Here is a 13,177-nt window from a genome sequence, read left to right as displayed (position 1 = left end):
ATGAGGACGAGACACCAGGGATGCACGCACAGAGAAAAGGACACAGCGAGAAGGCGGCCGTCCGCTAGCCAAGGAGAGAGGCCTCAGGAGAGGCCAGCCCTGCCGCCACCTCCATCTCGGACTTCCAGCCTCCAGAACTGGGAGAAAATAAATACCTGTGGTTTCAGCGCCCCCCCGTGCGGTGGTATTTTGTTCCGGCAGCCTGAGGTGACTAGGACAGCGACAGAACGAAGCTGAGCCTGTCACCACGCGCCACTCAGCCCTCAGCATGCGATCTGGGGCAGCAGCATCAGCATCGCGGGAGCTCCTGAGCGATGGAGCCTGCCAGGCCCCAGCCCAGATCTGCTGGACCTGCATCTGCGTTTTGACAAAGCCCCGCCCCACACAGGACGCGCAGACTCCATGCATCTCCTCCTGCTCGTCGGCGGAGGTCTGCGCCAGGCTCCAGGGACGCAGCAACGATCAGCGTCCGTAGATGCCACGTGCGACCTTCCCGGCAGACGTGGCGTAAACAAAGTTAGCTATGGGTCCGCGGGGAGGTTTTAAACGTTATATTTCACAGACTGCTCAGATTTGTTCATAAAAGAGACGTCATAGAAAATGTCTTAGAAATCAAACCGGTTTTATTGAAACAATGGCAACGTGGTCCCTGTTCATGCAAAGCACACACACAAACTTTACAAGAAACTTTTGTACATAGGAAGTAGCAAAACACATCATTTTTCATAGAAAAAAGCACACACGTAAGCTGCGGGCTGAGTGAGCCTACAGACAACACGGAAAATCAGAACACGGTGGGGCAAAAATCGGAAGGAAACCGAAAATTTTCATTCTAGGGGCGGGAGACCCAGAAACACTGTTGGCCTGATTTGTCATCTTTTTATGGGTTAAGTGTCGATGGCGCGATGGGCCCTAAACACACCAAATCAGAGGCCGTCCCTCATTACAAGGGCTTCTATTTGGTAGTTTTGTTTCCATTTTCAGAAGAAAAATGGTTCCAGTTTCAAAATGTTCGTGAGGACAAAAAAAGACAGGAAGGTCTGGGTCTGGTGAGGACCTTTAATCCCATTAGCCGGGCGGGAAGAGGCAATCAGGAAGCTGGGAACTTTATTTTTAAATGATGGGGTCGACTCACCCTGGAAGTTTCAGATTCTGAGACCTCAGGTAGGGACAGTTCAAGGACAAACCCGCTGCAACCTCCAGGACTGTCACTGATTCCAAAACCCCAAACTTGCAGTCTCGACATAGCCACAGCCACGAGAGGCTGGTGACAAGGCACAAGTCCGACGGACCAAATCTAGCAGCACAACACCTCGAATCCAGAAGTTTCTGAGTACTCACATCTTGGGCTGCACCTGGACACAATATCTGACAGGCTGACCAAATTTCCTTGCTCTGGTATTTGGGGTTGAATACTCAGAACCTGTGAATTACTACGAGCCCACAATGCACCAGGAAAAACTCAGTCCTGCTCATTTCAGCTCCGTCAAGCAAAACGTTTCATCGCTTTGACAGACTCCCTGCAGGGAGGGGCAGCGATTCCCCTTCAGTTTCTGCATTTATTAGACATGCACTCAACAACCCACGCCCCGAGTTCCCAGGTAGAGAGTTCCTTGCCCAGGCTAGCTTGGTTTTTTGGGTTTTTTTTTTTTTTTTTTTCACTTTCTGCTAGTTCCTTTGCCTTTGAAACATTTTGATGGTGCTTGAAATCAACCTGAAACCGACATTCACAAAAGCGATATACTGGCCAGCGTAATGGCGGAGGGTGGAATGCCACCTTCTGCAAAGACATACTATTTACAAAAGGGGATTTTATTTCACTGTGGGTTTTGGTCTGGGCTTATGAAGAACTCTTACAAAGGGATGGAAGCCAGAGGGCACCGCAGTCCTCGGAGCCTCGGGAACATTTGGCAAGAGTTGTTCCACAAAAACAGGAAGAGAAATCCTTCTAGAGTGTTCCCATCTCTTGTTGTCATTACGCCGCAGGACGGTTTCATAACCACAAACGGTTCCTCCTCCCAGAGCTGCTAACCTCGGCGAGGAATGTGCTCTGGATTCCTTTCCTCCCACTGCTAAAAAATAGGTCATCCGACAGACGGGGAATCTGCACATTTACTTGTCATTTTTCTAAAAGCAGCAACAAAATAGCCCTTCTTTGGCTGTTTTTTAGACATCTCAATGGAACCAACACAGACCAGGAATTAAATTTAAAAAGTGGGCTTCAGACAGAACTGCTTGCAAAGCAAAGACCCGGGTGTGAAATATGACACGTAAACTCGTCTGGGCTGGGGCGGGAGCCACAATGGGTAGGGGGTAAAGAAAGGAGCCTGGTTCATTAGTCCTCACTGAGACCAAAGGTCACGGCAGCAAACAGACAGGCCACGTGGACGAAGAGAAGGACAAAGACAAGATAAACCTCTGGAGTTACTGCTGAACTCTAAATAAACCAGCACTGCTGTATGTAGACCCAGCCTGCGCACGGCAGGATGCTGGCGAGGACAGGCGCCAGGGCAGAGCGGCGTCTCCCTTCCCCCAGCCCCTTGATCCCACCCGTTTGTCTGACCAGCAAACATTAAACCCATTTTTCTCCATTGGTAGGGACGGTGTTTTTTAATTTTTTAAATAACTACCTTCTACTCCTTTCCTGAAACTTAGCCCACGTGCGCTCGCCGTGTCTCTCCCCATGCCCCTGCGGGCCTTATCGCATGAGCCCCAAACCCGCTGTGCTCTTTGCGGGCTTAGAGACCCACAAAAGAACATACAGGAAGGAACGTCTCGGATGACTGTCTATGCAGAGAGGGCCCCCAGGTGGGGACCCCCAGGCGTCAGCGGGACCGGCCACCAGCTGTGTGGTCAGGACCCCGAGGATGCTGTTTCTCCACGGTGCAGAGATGAGACAAGGCATGAAGGATGGGGCACCGAACGCCACTCAAGGAAGCTTCCTGACTCTCCAGATCCCCAGCCCACCCCCCAAATGACAACGTAAAAATAAAAAGCAAACCCCCGAAGCCCTTCTGAAGGCGCCCCCTCTCCCCGGCGCTGGGGCTTCACGGCCTGACAGCGAAGATCCGGAAGGCCTTGCCGTCTCGAGGGGTCCTCAGGCTGAAAAGGAAGGGAGAGGGGATGTTACTGAGAGATCCCGAGAGCCTTCGACAGGGACTGGCGCTGGGAAGGGAGAGCTGGGTGCCCTCCACGTCCCCCCCCAGCAGTGGAAGAACCGTGGCCAAGGGACACTTCCCGCCGCCGCTGGAAACCAAGCCGGCCCAGCCAGCAACAGCTGGCAAATTGCGTTCTCTCTGCAGACGGGCCTGGGTCTGAATCAAGGTCACGGTTGTTAAGTTATTTTCTCTGAACTCCGGGAGTCACGGCCCCAGTGTGTCTGAATTGAACTCTCCCTTCAAGACCCGCGCCTGGTTTTTGCTGCCACCTGGGTTTTTGCTGTCAACCCAAATAGGGGCCAGCTGGTCGACGGATTAATAGGATGGCATTATAACAAGCAGGCGGGGGCCGCTGTTATTAAGACGGGGCACGCCGGCGGGGCTCAGATTTTGTGCAAAACACTCTGTCAGCCTTTTTACTTTCTTCCTGAGGTATCTTTATCTCGCAGGGAAGGAAACAGAGGCAAAGAGAAACTGAGTCACTTACCTGAGGCCACACATCCAGCAAAAACTACTCTCTCAAGAGGAGCTCAAGCCTTCAGCTAACTGAAGGCTTTTTTAAAAACCCGCTTTATTGAGGTGTCACACGCCATGAAATTCACCCTTGTTAAGGGTACAATTCAATGATTTTTTAGTAATTTTATAGGGTTGTGCAATCATCTCCAAGATCCAGTTTTAGATCGTTAAAAACACTCCAAAAAGATCTTTGGTGCCCATCTATGATCAATTCTTCCCCCCCTGCCCCTGCCCCCGCACCCCAGGCCCTGGCAACTTCCGTCTCTACAGATTGCCCGTTCTGGACATTTCATGTAAACGGAATCATACGATATGCGGCATTTTGTGGTCGGCCTCCATCACTTAGCGTAAGGTTTTTGAGGGTCATGCATGTCGTAGCCTGTGTCAGCACTTCGTTCCTTTTTATTGCCAAATGATGTTCCACTCTATGGACAGACCACATTTTATTTTATCTGTTCCTCAGTTGATGGACGTTTAGATTCTTTCCACTTCCAGGCTATTATCAATAACGCTGCTATGAACATTTGTGCACAGGTTTTTGCATGGACACGTTTTCAATTCTTTTGGGTCTACACCTAGGAGCAGAATTGCTGGGTTGTATGTTAACTGTATGCTCAGCTTTTTAAAAAACTCCCGAAATGTTTTCCAAAGCAGCGGCATCAGTCTTCACGCCCCCAGCAGTGCAGAAGGGACTTCTAGTGTCTCCACATCCTTGCCAACACTTGTTACTGTCTGACTTACAGCTGGTGTAGCGTCTTCCTCTACGTAAAGATTCCTCATTCATTTTCTTCACCTGCATAGTATTCCATCATGATTAAGTATTATGATACAGTTAACTGGGTCCCTCTGAATGGATATTTAGTTGTTTCTAATCTTTTGCTTTTGCAAACAATGTTGCAGAGAACAACCGTGTCCAGGAGACTGGATTCATACCGACGAGAGCACCTGTGGACAAGCTCCTGGGGGGGAATTGCTGGATCAAAGGAACGTGCCTTTGGAACTTGGGCAGCTTGCCAAACTGCCCCCCATAAGGTCATACCCATTGACCACCCCCCCATCAATGCGCGAGGCAGCCTGTTTAACCCACGTGCTGGCCAGCATGGCACGGTATCTAGTTTTCTGTTCTCAGCCAAGAGAATGGCATCCAGATAGAGTTTTAATTTGTATTTTGTTCACTCTGGATGAGTTTGAGCAGAAGATCAACAGCCCCGCACGGTTGAGGAGCACAGATCCCTTCAGAGCAGCCCCCTTCAGACAAGAGGAACCCCGACTGGAAAACGCCAGACTAGACAGACGGTCTCCCCCTCGCAGGCTGCTCGGCAAGGTCCTCAATCCTCGGGGAGAGGCTGCTTGGGGTCCCTGGCCTGTCCCCCTCTCCCCCAGGTGGCTTTGTGCTTTTGGCTCCCCTGGGGTTGAACTTGTGAAACGTGTATCCGATGGGAGTCCTTGGCGGGATGGCGCTGTGAGGAGAAGCCAAGAGCCCAGACACAGCGAAGGCTCGGCCGCGGCGGCCTCTGTGCTGGCGGCTCCTCACCAGACGATGCTGGGGAGACGGGCTGGGGCCCGCAGGGGCTGGGGTTACCCAGCTGCCCGGCTGGTTTCTGGAAAGCCCAGTTCCAGGGCCCTCCTCAGGGCTGCAAGATTTTCTTGGATTCCCTGCCCGAATGAATAGTCTGGAAGAACCACCCAGAGCCACAATGCCCTCGGCCACTCCACGTGGTAGGCAAGCCGCGCTGGGGAAAATCACCAGGGTTTGGGTCTCTGACTCACTACGGGACAGTCTATGGAGGGGCAGTGGGGTCTCCCATTCCCAGGGCCCCAACAGCCCAGGGACAAGGCGTCCTTCAGGCTGTCGTCCAGACAGGTACCCCAAGGTTCCTGGATGTCTTTCCCAGACCTAGACAGCATCCCCATCAGACAACCCATCCACCCAGCAGGCACGAGCAAGCCCCGTGGAACTGGGTGTGTATTTCATAGCACAGCAAACCGTGTGCTGATGACGCCGGGCGTCGATGTGACGACCCCAGATGTCGGTCCCACCCACCACCACAGGCAAAAAAATCCTGCAGGTTTGGGTAGCTCAAAGTGCCTTCGGCGAGTCCCTATTTGTCTACACCGCGAACGCTTAGTAAACTCCAGCTCCGCTGGGTAAGGTGACAGTTGTGCACGTTTGATGAAAAACAGGTGACGTGACAAATTATAAAATAACCTCCTTGTCTAAATCTTGCCTCTGATTCTCTTTCTGGATTAGTCTGTAACTCCCATACATGTATGAAGGGAGTGCAAATTGGTGCAGCATTTCTGGGCAATTTTCATAAAAGGTATTGAACAATTTTCACAGAGGAGATTGAACAATTTTCATAAAGGGTATGAAAAATCCCCCAACCAGTTCGGAACCGATTGCTGAACGCAGCGATTTCTCCGTCACTCAACCAGTGTTTACTGAGGACCTACTATGTGCTGGTGACGGGGCTGGGTGTCAGGGACAGGGGTTAACAAAACTGAAGGGGTTCTTGCCTTCATGGAGCTTACAGGCTGGGGGTGGGAGATAAACAGCTAAATATGGGTGAGAAGTAATTTCAGAGGGTGGCGGGTCCTGGGGAAAACAACACAGGGAGACGAGATCAGATCAGATCGCTGAGGAGGAGGCGACTATAGACTCGACAGTAGGAGAACGCTTCCTCGGGGAGGTGGCGTCTGTGTGTAGATCTGAATGACAAGGGGACCCAGCCACAGGAATATGCAGGAGCAGGGAGGGTCCAGGGGTGGAAAACAGGAGGTGCAAAGGCCCTGGGGTGAGAACGAACTCAGTGTGGTCGAGGAGCAGAGAGAAGGCTGGTGAGGTGAAGCATTGTAATGAGGAGGAGCAATGAGCTGGAGTGTGGAGAAGCGGCAGGGGTGGCGTCATGTGTGGCCCTGTGTGGTAAGCGGAGGGGGTTTTATTCTTATCACAAGGGAAAGCCCCAGGGGGCAGGGCTTAAACAGGACCGTGCCTTACAGAAGGAGACCGATCTGGCGGCTGTGGCTGTTGTACTCAAAGGAAGTTACCTAAAGAAGTTGTCAGGAAGTGAGGGCTTGTGCAAGGACGTTCTTTGCAGAGTTGCTTATGACAGTGAAAGACAAACAGGAAGCAACCGGATGCCCATCAACCTGGTAAAGAAATGATGGTCCATCCGCACAGTGGAATGAAAGAGAGAGAGAGAGAGGGGAAGGGAGGGAGGGAGGAAAAAGGAAAGGAGAAGATATTTGCAAATCGTATATCCAAAAAGGGGTTAATACCTAAAATATATAAAGAACTCATACAACTCAACAACAACAAAACAACCCAATTAAAAAAATGGGCAGAGGATCTAAACAGACATTTCTCCAAAGAAGATACCAGATGGCCAACAGGCACATGAAAAGATGCTCAACATCACTAATTATTAGGGAAATGCAAATCAAAACCACAATGAGATATCACCTCCTGCCCGTCAGAATGGCTATAATTAACAAGATAAGAAATAACAAGTGTGGGAGAGGATGTGGAGAGAAGGGGACCCTCATACAGAGCTGGTGGGAATGCAAACTGGTGCAGCCACTATGGAAAACAGTATGGAGATTTCTCAAAAAACTAAAAATAGAAATACCATACGACCCAGCTATCCCACTACTGGGTACCTACCCAAAGAACAAGAAAACACTAATTCGAAAAGATACCTGCACCCCTATGTTCATCGCAGCGTTATTCACAATAGCCAATATGTGGAAACAACCCAAGTGCCCATCAAGGGAGGAAGAAAGAAGATGTGGTATATATATACAATGGAATACTATTCAGCCATAAAAAGATGAAATCTTGTCATTTTCAACAACATGGATGGACCTTGAGGGTATTATGTTAACGGAAATAAGCCAGACAGAGAAAGGTAAATACTGTATGATGTCACTCACATGTGGAAGATAAACAAACACACAGAAAAAGAGAACAGAGTGGTTACCAGAGGGGAGGGTGCTGGGGGTGGGCGAAAGGGGTAAAGGGGCCCGCATGTATGGTGACAGATAAAACCTAGAACATTGGGGGTGAGCACAACGCAGTCTACACAGAGACATATAATAATGGACACCTGAAATTACTCAACGGTATAAACCAATATGACCTCAATAAATAAATAAATGAAAGAATTAAAAAAAATAGAAGGAGAAAGAAAGAAAGAGAAAGAGAAAAAGAAAGCAAAAGAAAACCACCACAAAACTTCCCTTGTTAACTGGGGGATTGGCCTGGAACCTTCCGGGCAGTTCCCTCCAGCTGATCTGTTTGAGCTGAGCTGTGACAAGGGCCCTCTGGGAAGGCCCAGTGTCTGCAGCCTCGGGTGGTGTCCCCATTCAGCCCTGGCTGGTGATTCCCCACCTTCTGATGGCCACTCGCCTCTCCACGCTCGCAGCTCCGCCCGGCACCCGCGTCCCACATGACAGACGCTGCCCCGATCCTTACGCCATCTTACTCCGGCCCTTCCTCGCAGCCACCCTACGACATCTCGGAGGTTCTTCCCACTTTCAGAAAGGGAAGCAAGGCTCGGAGAGGTGACGCAATTTGCCCCAAATCGAACACCTGTTCCAGGTGCAGTCGGGATGTGGACCCAGGTCTGTCCAGGCTCTGAGACCCTTTGGTGACCACTGTCCTGGACAGAGGGGCCGTGGCCACACCATCCCTGAGGACGACATCGGCCAACCCAGATCACAGTGCCGGGCTCAGATGCCAGCAGCCCCCCGGGAGGCGGGAGGGTGCAGGTGCACAAGGGGCCGCAAGCACAAGGCTCGTCCTCACCAGTCAAAATCCCTCAGGGATGGACCGATCGCTGTGTGCGCCACACGACACAGACTGGGTTAAAGAGGCAGGAAGCTGGCTGCTCTGGAGCAGAGTGTGTGTCCGGGAGGACCGAGGAGTCGTCCATGGAGTCATGGAACCCAGTGTGAGAGGAGAGCAGAAGAGGGGCACTTGATCGCTTAGCCCTCAGCTAACTGCTGCCAATCCTCCTCTTTTTGCTGAGGAAGAGTGGCCCTGAGCTAACATCTGAGCCCGTCTTCCTCTACTTTACATGTGGGACGCCTACCACAGCACGGCATGCCAAGTGGTGCCATGTCTGCACCCGGGATCCAAACTGGTGAACCCCGGGCCGCCGAAGCGGAACGTGCGAACTTAACCGCTGCGCCCCCGTCGTCCCACTTTTTAAATGCATTTTATTACTAAGAACTATCATTTATACGTGTACACGTACAGATGTGTACTTACGTGTATATATACATGTATGTGTATATATACATGTGTATATACATATATATATATATATATATTTTTTTTTTTTAAGGATTCTCTTTTCTCCCAGAGTCTCAGCCTCTACTGATCTTTCAGGAAAACTCAAGAGCCAGACATAGTCTCAGATCTTGTGTGTAGGCCTGGGGCTGGTCAGCCCATTTCTCTGAGCCTCAGTTTCCACACCCGTAAAGCAGGGTCCATGAAGTACCCACTGCTTAGGGACCCTGTGAGCGTGGCCGAGCTCCTCCAGGCTCGGCGTCTGGGTCAGCGCTGCATGGCGAGCGGTGGGCCGTGGGCCGTGAAAGCCGTCATTCCAGTGAGGCTCCAACCTCATTCTCCCGTCAGGAAAACCAGGATGGGCCTGGCACGCGGTGGGGACACACACGCGAGGAACGACTTATCCACGTAAAAGCCCAAACTCCAGGGAACTGTCAAACCGCCTTGTCTCAGTTCCTGGAATATGAAACGCCTTTTAGGGAAAAAAGCTTTGGAACAGTGTGTATAATGCGACCTCCATTTTGATTTTCACGCGTGTTGCATGTGCACAGGGGAAACAGGCCTGGAAAAGCTATAAATGAACAATCAGAGGTTAACAGGGTGCCTGCGGTGACTCATTTTCTACTCCATAGACTTATTATTAAATAGTAAGTGTGTATTTCTTTTCTAGTAAATATTTTTTAACTTCGAAATAAGTGTACCTTATAGCACAGTCAGGCTCGCCCTGGCCCCTTCTGCGAGGGGCCTGTGCCCCAAGCTCAGTGACTTGTCTGTGGTGAGGAGTCACATGTGTTGGTTAAGAGCATGGATGCTGGGACAGGCAACCGGGTTCAAGTCCTGGCTCTGCCACTTGCTGGCTAGGTGACCTCAGGCAAGTTGCTTGACCTCTCTGTGCCTCCCTTTCCTTACTGATAAAATGGGGATAAATGTAGTCCCTGCCTCATGGGACTGCTGGGGGGATTAGAGGAGCTAATGTGTGTACAGACGGTAGAACACCGGGAAATGGGGAGAGGAAGGGAAACCCACCGTCTCCACAGCAGAGGGAACCTAACACCCCAGCCTTGGTCCAGCCCGACCTGGACCTTGAACAACTGAAACGTGGCTCGTCCACACTGAGATGTGCTCTACGGGCAAAACACACGCTAGATCTCCAAGATCTTATTTTTAAAAAATGCAAATTTATCAGTATTTTTTCTATTGATACATATTGAAATGATAATTTTTTGATACAATGGATTAAATAAAATATATTCTAAATTTCCTTTCTGTTTCTTTTTACTGTGGCTATTAGAAACTGTAGGAGCCAGCTCTGATGGCCTAGTGGATAAAGTTCAGTGCCCTCCACTTTGGGCCCAGGTTCGGTTCCTGGGTGCAGAACCACACCACCCGTCTGTCCGTAGCCATGCTGTGGTGGCATCCCACATAGAAGAACTAGAAAGGCTTACAACGAGAACATACAACTATGCACTGGGGCTTTGGGGAGGAAAAAAGAGAGGAAGATTGGCAACAGATGTTAGCTCTGGGTGAATCTTCCCCAGCAAAAAAAAAAAAAAAAAAAGACAAAGAAACTTTATAATCCCATATGTGGCTCACAGTCCACATCTGCTGGACGTGCCACAGTAGACAGAAGCCCCTGAGGATGGGGAGTTTTGTCTCTTCTGTCCCTGCTGTGGCCCCAGCCCCTAGGACAGTGCTGGGCACCCAGGAGCTGCCCCATAAACACTAGTGGAGTGAATCCCCAATCGGATGAAAGTCCATCATATATACACTACCTCCCTCTCTCTACAGGTTTGTTTGTCAAAACCAAGAGGCCCAGAATGTTATCTGTCACTGTTTGTCTATTTCCCAATCTCCCTGTGCAATGTCTTTGAAACTGCTCCTGGCCTAAGGAAAACTCCTGCTCTGATTTTCATCTACATGTCCAGCTTCTTCCTGAGAATATTCGGACAGACCCCAATCCCAGCAGTCAAAGCGCTCCCAGGCCTCTCTCCCCTCCTCTGCTGTGCCTCATGGGCACGTGTGTGAGAGAGAAGGCGCCTGTCCTCTTGCATTGTCCCCATTCTGCACGGTCCTCTTTCAAAACTTTCAGGAAATCCTCTTCTAGAAAAACACTATTGCTAAACTAAAGCTGAGCCCCTCCTGGCCGGCGTGCTGAGAACTCCGTCCAGGAGGGTTTTGTGTGTGCGTGTGATTAACTGAGGATGCCCTATATTTAGAACACAGTTTGCTGTGAATGGATCCCAGTGTGTCCAGTATCCACATCTCTTGGGACCCACTGTAACCGCTCTGGGGTCCCAGCAGACGTTGGGGACAGAGCCACCCTCTTGGTTCCCACAGTCCCTAATGGGAACAGGCTCCAGGGAAATTTCTCAGCCCTGGTCTCTGTGCCGAGGGCTGCTGAGGTCCCATCGAAACAAGAGGAGGATGGGGCATGGCCATGCCCAAGGCCTCAGAGGTCTTTGCTGGAGCCCCCGTCACCAAGGAGGTGCCTCCAGACAGTAGGACGGGGCCCTGCTTGAAACGCTCTGCCCTCTGCCCTCCCTCAGCGACAGTGGCGGAGCCACCGCATTCTGGGGGTTGCAACAGACCTTCGAAGTTGTGTCATAGCAACGAGGGTCCCCGGATTTATCGGACGCTTGCTCTGACCCACCCTAAGTGCTTAGCACAGACTATCTCAATTAATCCTCATGGTGACCATTTGACAGAGGACAGACCGAGGCAGGGGACACTGCCCGCCCATGGACACCCAGTGGAGCAGGGTCCCAAATGCCACGGGAGCCATGTGCCCTCCTGGCCTGGCTGCTTCCCTCCATGTGAGCAGGGGGACTCCAGCATCTCGGTGTCTGTGGACCCCGGCTGGGCCTGGCCCACAGTGAATGTGTAGTGAAGGAATGACCCTTAATCACAAACGATCAGAATCAGGTGTGGCTCCAACCATGTGCCAGGGACACGGCGACCTTTGCATCATCCTTCCAGCCGCGGCTGCCGTCCTCCAGCCTGCGTCAGGCCCCTGGAGGGCGCGTTCCCACACAGACCACCAGCCCACCCCCGGAGTTTCTGAGTCAGAAACTCTGGGATCTGCGTTTCTAGCAAGCTCCGCTGGTTCGGATGCCGCTGGTCTGGAGAGCCCACTTTGAGACCCTCCGTCTTCCCACCACCCCAGGGGGTGGGTGCCATCATTTTTCCCTTTATCAGTGAGGAAGCTGAGGCACAGAAAGGTTGAGTAACTGGCTCAAGCATCGTCACAGACTCCAGGACGAGGGGGGAAGAGTCTGAGAAGGAGGGTGGCAGAGGCTCCACTCTGGGGTCTAAAATCACTCACTGAGGTCTTTCTGACGGTGCAGAGGGCCCAGCCACTGTGGGGCCTGGGAGAGCTGCCTCGAAGACACTTATGATGACAGCGGCAATTCGGGTGGGTCCCCAGGAAGAGAGAAAGAACCACCGGCTTCCTCCGGTGGGGGTGGGGGGATTGACAGTGGGAAAGAAGCCACTTTGGGGACCCGCTCTTGGTCCTCTGTCCTCCCCAGACACCCACCTGTGGGGGCCGCACAATCGGCCCTCGTGGGCAGCCAGGCCGAGAGAACAAGGGGCCGGCCCACCCCGCTGGCCCCCGCTTCTCATGAGGACGGGCTCCTCTCACAGGGGGAAAAAGAGCCCCAGAGGTGGGTGTCCTGGGATTTCTTTCCAGCCCATCCAGGAAATTCCACCTAATCAGCTGCTTCGTTTCCCTCCCATTAAATCAATGGAATTTCCCTTCATTAAGCTTTTCCCAAACAAAGCTTGCAAACTTTGAAGGAGAAAATGCAGAACTGTTAACTCTAGCTGTTCGGGGCCGAGGCAGTCGCTGGGCAGGGGCCCCCGGGAAGAGATGCGTGTGACTCGGGTGCCACCGGATTCGGCAGCGTCCCCTCGCACAGCGCCATCCGAGGAGGATGGAAGGGTGGGGCGGGCGCAAGGCTCCGCGGGAACACAGACGCCTTTGCCTCATGGGGCCCAGCACCTTCGGTGCTCTCAATTCTATGCCCCTTCTCCAAAGAGGGCCCTCAAATAGAAAACCTCAGCTCTCGCCCGTCACGGGCTGAATGGTGTCCCTCGCGCCAATTCAGATGGTGAAGTCCCAACCCTCAGGACCTCAGACTGTGGCTGGAGCTGGAAACTGGGCCTTTAAAGAGGTGACTCAGTGAAAACGAGGTCATGAGGGTGACCCTGA

The 13,177-nt window shown here is 51.8% G+C and overlaps 1 protein-coding gene across 1 annotated transcript in view; it reads right to left on the bottom strand.

Annotated features, from left to right (window-relative positions):
• Positions 1 to 605: 605 nt before the first annotated feature.
• Positions 606 to 13,177, bottom strand: part of CRISPLD2 (cysteine rich secretory protein LCCL domain containing 2) — a 64,892-nt gene continuing 52,320 nt past the window's right edge. The window contains exon 15 of the mRNA XM_070612414.1: positions 606 to 3,102. Coding sequence (XP_070468515.1) covers positions 3,048 to 3,102 — 55 coding nt within the window. The 3' untranslated portion in view covers positions 606 to 3,047. The remainder of the gene's footprint in view (positions 3,103 to 13,177) is intronic.

This window comes from Equus przewalskii, chromosome 3, assembly GCF_037783145.1.
Source record: "Equus przewalskii isolate Varuska chromosome 3, EquPr2, whole genome shotgun sequence".
NCBI lineage: Eukaryota > Metazoa > Chordata > Mammalia > Perissodactyla > Equidae > Equus > Equus przewalskii.
Note: the sequence above shows the minus strand (reverse complement) of the source record. Positions and strands in the feature narration are given on the sequence as shown.